At 38.4% G+C, this 10651-nt stretch overlaps 1 protein-coding gene across 1 annotated transcript; it reads left to right on the top strand.

The window, feature by feature from the left end:
• The first annotated feature begins 3630 nt into the window (after positions 1 to 3630).
• On the top strand, positions 3631 to 7967 carry CCDC71L (coiled-coil domain containing 71 like). The gene has a single exon (XM_036010770.1). It carries the CDS (start codon positions 3889 to 3891, stop codon positions 4582 to 4584), a length of 696 nt encoding a protein of 231 aa, XP_035866663.1. The 5' UTR covers positions 3631 to 3888; the 3' UTR covers positions 4585 to 7967.
• Positions 7968 to 10651: the final 2684 nt, after the last annotated feature.

Below are 10651 nucleotides of genomic sequence, written 5' to 3'. Positions count from 1 at the left end.
ATCTTTCTAGAAGTATAGGTCCTAGCCTCTAAGTTTATATGGTCTTTGTGTGCTTCACATCACACAGTTTTACAGTGTATCAGAGCCTTGAGATAACTCTTGTAGAAAAATCTACATTACTTTAGAACGGTTCTAATGAAAAGGCTGAAAGTTTTCTTGATGAGTCATGCTCTATTTATTTTACTTTGAACTAACTATTAATGCTATCTCCTTGTGTTAATATAAAAATGCTAGAAACAAATCTGGACTAACAGAATTCTGGGGTTTAGTTTAGGGTATTTCACCATTCAGCTATGGTGACCTTAGGCAGATCTCTTGGCATCTCAATATTCTCATCTGAATTAAGAGTGTTGGACTTGTTAGATGATCTCTAAGTTTTTTTTTGTAGCAACAGCATTTTTATTTTCATCAATCTATTACTTTAAAAAAATCTTACACTGTACCACAGGTTTGAAATATGTTGGGTAAACCAGTAAAATCTTCATAATTAGATAAGAAAAATAAGAAGTTATTATTTATTGGATGCTTACTGTGATCATGGTACAACAGTATATGTTTTACCAATGTTATCATGCACCCTTGAAAACAATTTTTGAAGTAGAAGTTATATGCATTTTATAGATGAGAAAACAGGCTCAATTAGGTAAAAAAAATGTCCTCCAAGATACTTGTTATAAAGACCTATTTGATTCCAAGTATATTTGATTTCAGAGTTGATGCTCACAACCACTCACATATACTTTTTATTTTTGGTCACTTTTCAAGAAGAAAATTATTTTATAAAAGTATTATCTTAAGGGTTCTGGATAACTGAGAGATATAGTTTGCTTATAATTTCCCCATTCACTTTATTTTGCTTGTATTCATTATTTAGATAAATTCAGAAATGTACACAGCTTAATATTTCCCATTTATACTTTTTTAAATTTATTTTTAACATTTTTATTGTTGTTCAAGTACAGTTTTCTGCCTTTTCCTTCACCCCTCCCTACTCGCTTATTTTTATATCCCATCATTTATTAGAGACATATAAGAGGCATCATGTTGAGAAGTAAAGGAATAAATACAGAGGCATCTGTATTATACTATTATATTGAAAATTTTTAATTTGTCAACTTCCATGAACTTTATAGTGTCTCAGGAAAGTCTCAGAAACTAGAAGAAATATATCATCTTTCTGTGTAAATTTTACTTCCTTCAGAGAATAGAAAGGAACTGTTTGTAAAACTATTGAGCTAAGCAAAGGTAGAGGTCAAGAAAAAAATGTAAAAATAAGAAATACAGAAAACAGAGAACTAGAGATCAAACAATACCAAATTTAAAAGTATATAATAATTCAAGCTTTTTAATATGATACTCATTCCTAAAAATATTTCATAAAAATGGTTTTTGCTTTTAAGCAAGTTAAATGAATATGTATTATAAAAAAGAACTATTAAATATTGAGCAATTTGTTGAGATCTTATGTTTTCTGAAAATCAAAACTGTGTTGAAAAAAGATTTAACCTCTTAATTGAAATCAATTCTGTAAGTTTGTGTAGATCCCTGGTATATGTTTACTTGGCAAAAGACCTATAAGAACTGTAATATGATTAACATAGAAAGGAGAGGATAACAATATGAGAAACCAGTAGTACATAAATTCTTATTATCTCATTTTTTTTATCCTTACCTGAGGACATTTTTCATTGCTTTTTAGAGAGAGAAGATGGAAGAGAGGGAGAGAGAAGCATGGATTGGTTGCTTCCTGGCTACACAGGCAAAGTGGGGATTGAAGGCTCCTGGACCTTGGCCCAACCTGCAACCTAGGCTTGTGTCCTGAGTGGAAATTGAAACATGCAAACTTTTGGTTATGGGACGATGCTCCAACCAACTGAGCCACACTGACCAGTGCATGATCTTATTTTTATATAAGGATTTAGGAAGCTGGTAATTGACTCCTCAATCTTGTTCTGAGATCATGGTGTGCTTTTCTAAGAAAATGATTTTCTCATCAGAAATTTACCATGATTTTCCATGATTTTGGCAGGTAGAGAACTATTTTCTTTGCAGAGTTTTTTTTTTTTTAATTATTGAAACTGCACCAACAAAATATTATCTGGTTCAAAGAACATATTATCTATAAGTCCAATATAAGACATAAAAATGGTTTAATTATGGGTGTCATGCAAGTAGAAATAGGGGTATAGCTCTGTCTCCTGATAACTCCATGTATGCTTAATTTTCTGTTGAACATTTTAAAGTCCCAACAGCACAACTGGAAAAATACTCAGTGAAATATAAGGGTCACCAGAGTAGGAATCCAAGACCTAAACTGTAGTCCCATTCCAATATGTGTTGCTGAACCTCAATGGGTCCAAATTCCCTCATCTGTGAAATAGGAGATTGAACTAGGTATCTTTAATCTAAAATATTTGAGGGAACCATTAGAAATTTATATGCAAATCACAAAACTTCTGTGCTTTATCAGTTCTCTACTGCAAAATAAGATGGTCACCAAAGGATAAAATTTGCATGTCTACCGCAAAATTCTAAGTATTAGATTTTTTTAAGCTTAAAAATTTAAAGGAGTTAAAGAAAAAATTGCAATATAAATGCAAATTATAAAATTATCCTGTTCTGAGCAATTTCAATCTTTCTTTCTCATCTCATCTCAAATATTTCATACATTCACTCGGCAAACAGAATGCCCACTATCTGACAGCCACTGAGCTAAGTACTGAGGATGAAAAAGACAACTTTAGAATGTCCACTACTCTATAATTATTCATAATCCCCTCTCAATTACACCAGGTAATGTATTCAACAGAGCTCTTTTGATTGTCTATGATGATGCATCATTTCTAAATGACAGATGATGCAAAAGGACATATTAAAACTAAATGAAAAATGAAGTGTAGTCATTTAAAAAGAACTATATATTTAAAAACAAGGATATTTTAAGTAGAATGGCTTTGTTGTAATTGATCTTTGATCAACTTGCCAAATAGTATTTAGTTTTATAGGTATAAAATACTTTGTTTTCTGAGTAAGCAGAGTATCTCTTAAATATGAAGATGGTTCCACTGTCTAGAAGATAATCTCGCTGAAGTCACCCCTGTTACCTGAACAATTCTAGATTACCAGTGGTTGCTTGAAATGGATTGGGGCCAATAGAGGGAAGTGGGATGAAGTTGCCAAAAGAGGCCTTTGAGGGTTTAGAGGGGAATTGTGAAAGGCCCATTCTCTCTTGATTTAAACCTAAATTTCTTTGTTGTGATACGAACAACAGCCTTTTGGCATAGCTTTCTTTGTTATTCAGACTGGTAGATCTCCCAGGTGAATCTACAAATGCATACTCATTCATTCTGAGAGTGACTGTGCCCAAGGTGGAGCTGATGTCCACCTCTTCCTCTACACGTGGCACCCTTCCCAATACCCACCCAACAGTTGACTCAGGTTCAAGGGCCACTACCATCATCAACCCCAGCACCATTTTCCAGGAACTGGCCTCTACCCCATTAGTCCCCGCCCCTCTTCTGAGAGCACCCAATGGGTGGAGACGGGGCTGCGGTGGGAGGGGCCTAAGGCGGTCACATTTAAAGAAAGGCAGAGGGCGAAAGGAAGCGAGAGAGGAGAAGAAAGAGAAACCAGGGGGCGAGGCGCCGTCCAATGACAAAGCCCAGGGGTGGGCGCCGGCAGCCATCTTGTACCGGGTGGCAGGATCTTCACCCGCGTCCTCCGCCCTCAGAGGGGGTGGGGCGGCGGCAGCGGAGGCGAGAAAAGTAGCGAGAGAGGCACCGGGCGAAAGGTGCCTGCAGCGGCCGCCGCCGCGGAGCCGGACGCAGAAGGGGGCGGCGGCGGCGGCGGCGGAACCCAGAGAGCGCGGGCGGCCCCGAGCGGCCTCCTATGCGGCGCAACGTGAAGAGGCGGCGGCCCCAGGCGGCCCCGGCCTCGGTCTTCCGGGGCGGCGGCTTTAGGGCAGGAGATGGGGCCGAGCTGGAGGCGCTGGAGGACAAGGTGGTGTATTCGCGCTCGCAGCTGTCGCTGGCAGACACCACTAAGGCGCTGGGCGACGCCTTCAAGCTGTTCATGCCCCGCAGCACGCAGTTCATGAGCTCGGACGCGGAGCTCTGGAGCTTCCTCTGCAGCCTCAAGCACCAGTTCTCCCCGCACATCCTACGCAGCAAGGACGTTTACGGTTACTCCTCTTGCCGGGCACTAGTCCCTGATCCCCCAGGACCCCCAGCCGTCCACGGTCAGCCACGCAGGCCCGGCCGGGGCTGGGCGGCCAGGAGGAGGCGCCGCAGAGCCCGGGGGGCCGCCGCCCACAGAAAGAAATCGTCTCTGCCACCGCCGCCTGCCCCCGAGGAGAGCTGCGCTGCAGAGCCTGAGGCCCTTGGCCCCTGCTTCGGGGGCCGCACCCTAGAGGAGATCTGGAGGGCTGCCACCCCGACGCTGACCACCTTCCCCACCATCCGCGTCGGCTGCGACGTGTGGGGCGAGCGCAGCCTGGCGGCGGCACGGCGCCGAGCACACCAAGTCCTGCGAGTGAACCTGGAACCCGTGGTGAGGCTCCGCCGCTTCCCGGTGCCTCGGGCATGAAACGCAGCCCTGTGGACCCTCGGACGGAGCTCCCGCTTGGAGGGATGAACAAGTGTCAGTCGAGTGTTTACAGATCCGGCCAGGACTCGGTCCCCTAGTGCACTTTACGAGCGTAGTTGTCACCGGATGGTGTTCCCGGCTCTGCGCCCTGGACCTGCGCTGCCGTCTGGGACCCCGGGGCAGGTGTGCCCTCTCCTGCCTTCCAGCACTGGACCCGCAAGACAGGCCCCTTTTCTTCCTAACCCCAGATTGAGACGTCTCCAGGACTGTAGGGGCAGATCCATTCTCTCCCTTTTGGACTCTACCTCACTGGTCTGGAAGCCCTCCGAAGAAGTCACTATTTTTCCAAAGGAATTTGGTTTCGTGCTTGTGTAATAAGCCAGAATTCACTTGCTTTTTATACCTCTCCTCCCTGGTACCCGTTTTCTGCCCCCCCCCCTTTTTTCCCTTTTGGACTACCACCCCTCTTTCTGGACGAAAGATCAAACATGTTTTGTGGTTTTGCAGTAGTTTGTGCTCAGGGTATTCTGAATCTCACTCGTTTCCTAACGTGAACTGGATTCCAGTGCTTTTGACCAGGGATGTTTTCTAAGCGATTCAAGCTTATGACTGTCAAGGATTTGTATGGCTTTGAACTTCATAGGCTCAGTGATTGCAAACAAAGAGATGCAAAATACAACTGTTTTAAATATTTTAAGGTGTTTCTAGATATTTTATATTGAAATTTAAAGTTTCTATTTACTGAGCTCCTAAAGAAAATGGTAAACAAAACTCATATAAAGTTTTGTTTAGGACGAGTTGAGTTGTTAAACTTTTAAAAATTGAACGAAAATTAAAGTACATTGAAACCACATGACTTGTGCTTAAAAGAAATGAATACATTATTAAAAAACTGGCGTTGGTTAAAGAGATGGATGGAATCTGATTGGAAATGATATGGCCTCTTTGTACTTATCTAACATACAAATCCAGGAATATTTCAAGAATAATTTATTTTAAAATGGGAGTCCAATAAGAGAAACGAATGTGTATAAATTTTGTGATTAAAATGATAAACAGAATACCCACTAGAATCCTCAGAACTGTAAATGATCTAGAGGGGTGGGGACATTTCTTGGTATAAATAACTTGTTGGAAGTTTCTTTGGGTGAAATAGATTTATTTTTCTTTCTTATTTGTCTTTGTTTTTGGATAACAAGAAATGTCCATACTAATATCACCACTTCTATAAACATCATGACAGTTGACATTTTTTGCTCCACCAGTTGCCTTTTTTATCTTATTTCCATTTCAGTTTATGTTTGCAGTTATGGGTCTTTGACAGCTGAAGACCACAGGAATCAAATAGGCAAGCCACACAGAGTTCTAACCCTTCTTTTTACACATTTATAATAGTGTTTATATCATATGGCCCAGCGTGTAACTCTTGATTATCCAAGTGCCTTTGGTCATTGTTGGCAGCAAGACTTAATGGTTTTTAGTCAGTGGTGCCACAGCCAGATTTTACTGCAATATCTAAAGGGTCAAGTTTTTGTACCACTATTATTTCAAATTTAAGTATTCTGCCATGGAGCAATCTGTACTGGGCTGGAACTCGACATATGGAATACCCAATATTAAGGTTTATCTCTGCTTGGCAGCTTCTTTGGAGAATAATGAAAGCTGCAATTTTGACTCTTGTGTTCTTAGAATTTAAACAGCATAGCTTTCTGAAATGATTTTTTTCCAAGTTGCATAGTTTGCTGTAGGAGCTTTGTGACTTGACTTTCAGTGTTTTTGTTTGTTAAAAACATTTTTAAATATATAATGACTTTATACAGTTTCCCAGTAGGCATCACAGTCTTTTATTCACTACTCAGTGATAATGCATTGTTACCTACACTGTCACATGAATAAATAAAAGAATAATTAGAAGATGGAGAGTGTTAAATTATATTTGTGTGATAGGAAGCTCATCTATATTCTTTTGCCTATTAGCTTCCATTGCCAGTTGTATTTTAGTTATATAGGGTTTCCTCCTCCCCTGCCAAAACCTTAACTTTTTAAGCTAACTAGCATCCAAGAGGAAAATTTGTATTTGTACCACTTCTATTGTATATAGTTTTATAATAATTAAAAATAAATCCAATGGCCATATTAGAATGTAACTTCAACATATTGCTTATCTAGATAGTTTCCCAGAGGATTTGAAATTAGACTTAGCTGGGAGGATAATTTTGCTCAGCACAAAACTGAAACACAATCTTTCACACCATGCATTCATTGTAACTTAGGGTTTTGGCTCTTTTTTTCTCTTATGCTTTGTTACTTAGAGCACTTGAATTCACATATATGCTTCTTTGGATTATCTGGTCTGTCTGATTTCAGTTTGGATCTAATTGTCCATCCTGCATTCAGTATGTTAATTTTTTGGTTTGTTAAAAATTCATGCCATTTCTGCTTTGTATGATAAATGTAGAAAGAAAATCTTTATTTTTGCCAAGTTTTCTTTAGCAACACCTATGTTACAACTTACATAATGTGAAGAAAAAACTAATATAGTTGACTAGTATATTAATAGAAAAGTGAAAGTATTTTATGGGTACTTTTGGACAGAATGTGAAAAGGAACTTGGCACCGTGGCCTTTATTGTGAGGCATCCATTTACTGTCCTCTGAAGTGAGTCTGTAGCCTAGCTTGTATATAGTTTTTGTAAGAACTCCTATGATCTTCATTCATTATTTTACCTTCTCATATCTCATATGGCACAAGGAGAAGGAGGAAGCTAGGAAGTATATCACCTTGCTAAGCTTTTATTTAATTTTTAACTCTTGAGTGCCTAAATGTGGTGACTGGCACCTCAGTTAACCTTTCAAAATTTCTGATGTCATTTTTTTACCCTTCCTGTCAACCAGCAACTTATTTTTCCTTACTGAAACCAGTAATGTCATGATTGTTGAGGGCAAGCTTCATTGTTGATAGTGTAAAGTGTCATTGTTGGGGTGTGTATTTATTTTGTCCAAGTTTGAGGACCCTATCGGACAAGTGTAACTTAAGCTGGTGGCCGAATATTGATTTGCAATGTGCAAATCTGAAAACTTTTCAATATAAAAACATTAAAATATTAGAATACAAGAAATTTTGAGCAATTTTTAACTCAAAAGTTTTCTGTTCTTTTAAGGGTTGCCGCAGCACCCTTTAAATTGGTGTTTTTTAATGGACATACATAATATTTACCTGTTTAAAATATTTCTTAATGGACTTATGTCTTAAGTGCATTAGGAGGCAATTATTCGTAATGGAACTGATTTTTTTGGACAGTTTGATGTGCATATGACTAAGATTTACAATCTGATTGTACTTTGCTTTTTAATTTATTAACTGTAAATAAATTTTAGAGAATACACAGTGTCTGGTTTCTCTAGTGATGTTAAAAGTTTTTGAAATGGGGTTTTATGTTTACATGTGAACTGGAAAACATTTTAATTTATCATGTGATAAATTTTGACTTTTTTGTGAACTTCAGACTCCTGGAAGTTTTGAGATCAGTGGGTGGTGCTGTATTGGGAGTCTATATTACATCAGCTCTAATGATTTAGTGAGTCTCCAGGACAGCGCTTCATGCCCAAGACCGAGTCGTTACCCACTTTGTCAGCAATAAAGACTAAAAATGCATCAGAATTTAGTTTTGATTACTGACCCCAAGCTCCCCTGTGGTAGTGATAGAAGGTCTAAAGCTCACATTCTTTCACATTCTGAAAGAAAGTAAGAGTGTTCCATATGAGTAGCATCAATAAGAGCTGTTTTAACAGAGTAGAACTGGAATTTTCATTAACAATCTAGAAGGGAGAAATGAAATAATAGCAAGCACAGGGTTCATAGTCTTCTGTGATCTGAATTTGTGTTTGTACCTGAGTTCCTGTCAAAAATGGAGTCATCATGATGTAACAGCTGTGAATCACAATGCCTGGGATAGAATTAAGGCTACTATTGGCATTAGAACTCCAGGTAAGTTACATAAACTGTGTGGCTTAGCTTCCTCAGGTATCAAATGTGATTAGTAGAGGAAACTGTTAGATTAAAAGTGCATATTAATGGTGGACACATAGGAAATATTTAATAAATGCTATGAATTGGAGTCATGCATGCTGCGCGTAAGTATATGCTGAGTGGTCCTTTGGGAATTAGCATTCTAAGAACAGAGTGTGGTCTTGGATAGCTGAAAGACAAGAGAAGGTAATTTGTGGGTGAATTAAAGACTATACAGCATGAGTTTGGTTTAAGTTGATTTATTAGTAGTTTTCACTGTTGGAGGTTTTTTAGGCATTCTTAAAATTTTTTTGTCTTAATTTTATCCTGGTATTTTCAAGATACTTAAAATGTGCTATTGTGTGTTTTAAACTAAGAATTTATAAAAGTAATCAGCTAAAGTTACTGACCCAAGAACTTAATAAATTTCCACGCTCAGTTTTTGCTTGGCACAAATTCAGAGGGTTGCTTAAGAACCATGTTAATCAACATGTACAGAACTAAATTGGAATTAATTTGTGTGAGGTTTGTACATCTTTTGTTAAAGGAAACAAATTGAGTACAATAGTTATGTTTGAAACAGAAAATTATTACTAAAGGTAAAAAAGATCCTATTTGAAGCATTGATACACTCATTTTTAGATTTTGGATCTAAAGCCTGTGATTTAGTTCTAATTCCTGTTAGCACAAACAATAACAGTATATTCTAACTTGATGAGCAAGCCAAAGTTGTAGTATCTGAAGGTGACACAAAAGAATTTTCTTAGATGGAAGTTACCCTGTAGGAAGAAGCTGCAAACAGTCTGACTGTAGATTTTACAATAGCAATGACTTCTCACTGTCAGCACTGGTATTGGTAAATGTCATCTCAAACCATAATGTATGACACTGTAAACGTATCCAGAGCCCAACTGGAAGGTAATGATCACAACATCATATACTATATAGCTAGCTAGCCCAGCGAGTTTGAATAAATACTCAACTCAGAATTGGACTTCTTTTGCTTCTGAAAGTATCCATAAATATGTTACATTGAGATTGTTCAAAGTACTGAAATTAACTGTGTAAGGGGTGTGTGTGTGTGTGTGTGTGTGTATATATATATATAATTTCTCGGATTTTTTCAAGTACATGTTCTTTAAATATTTAGTAGAACATGGAAAAAATATAATTTAGGGTTTTAAAGTCTAGGTTAAAAATTGTTGAAGCATATTAAAAGTACACATATTAAAAGTATTATAACCCTGGCCAGCTAGCTCAGTTGGTTAGAGCATAGTCGCACACCCCAAGGTTGCAGGTTCCATTCCCCAGCCAGGGCACAAGCAAGAATCAACCAGTGAATGGATGGATGGGTGGGGCAGCTGGTCAATGTCTCTTTCTCTCTCTCTCCTTTTCCCCCTTTCTCTCAAATCAGTGAATAAAACTTTTTAAAAAAGTATTATAAGCACAGCCTCATAAAATTTAGTAAGATCAACCCAAAGCAACTTACACATTTAATGCAATTCCTATTAAAGTACCATTGGCATATTTCACAGACATAGAACAAACACTTCAAAAATTTATATGAAACCATAAATGACCCCGAATAGCTGCTGTAATTTTGAGAAAAAAGAGTAAAGTAGGAGGGATCACAATACCCGACACTAAACTATACTACAAGACCACTGTAATCAAAACAGCCTGGTACTGGCATAAAAACAGGCACATAGACCAATGGAACAGAACAGAGAGCCCAGAAATAAGCCCAAGTCTCTATGGTCAATTAATATTTGACAAAGGAGGCAGCAACATAAAATGGAGTAAAAATAGCCTCTTCAACAAATGGTGTTGGGAGAACTGGACAGCCACGTGCAAAAAAATGAAACTTGAGCACCAACTTACACCACACACAAAAATAAATTCAAGGTGGATAAAAGACTTAAATATATAAAACGTGACACCATTAAAGTCCTAGAGGAGAACGTAGGTAGGAAAATGTCAGATATTTCACGAAGAAACTTTTTTACTGACTTGTCCCCTAGAGCAAGGGACATAAAGGAAAGAATAAACAAATGGGGCC

The sequence above is a fragment of the Phyllostomus discolor genome, chromosome 10 (assembly GCF_004126475.2).
Source record: "Phyllostomus discolor isolate MPI-MPIP mPhyDis1 chromosome 10, mPhyDis1.pri.v3, whole genome shotgun sequence".
NCBI lineage: Eukaryota > Metazoa > Chordata > Mammalia > Chiroptera > Phyllostomidae > Phyllostomus > Phyllostomus discolor.
This window is presented reverse-complemented; position numbering and strand designations above follow the sequence as displayed.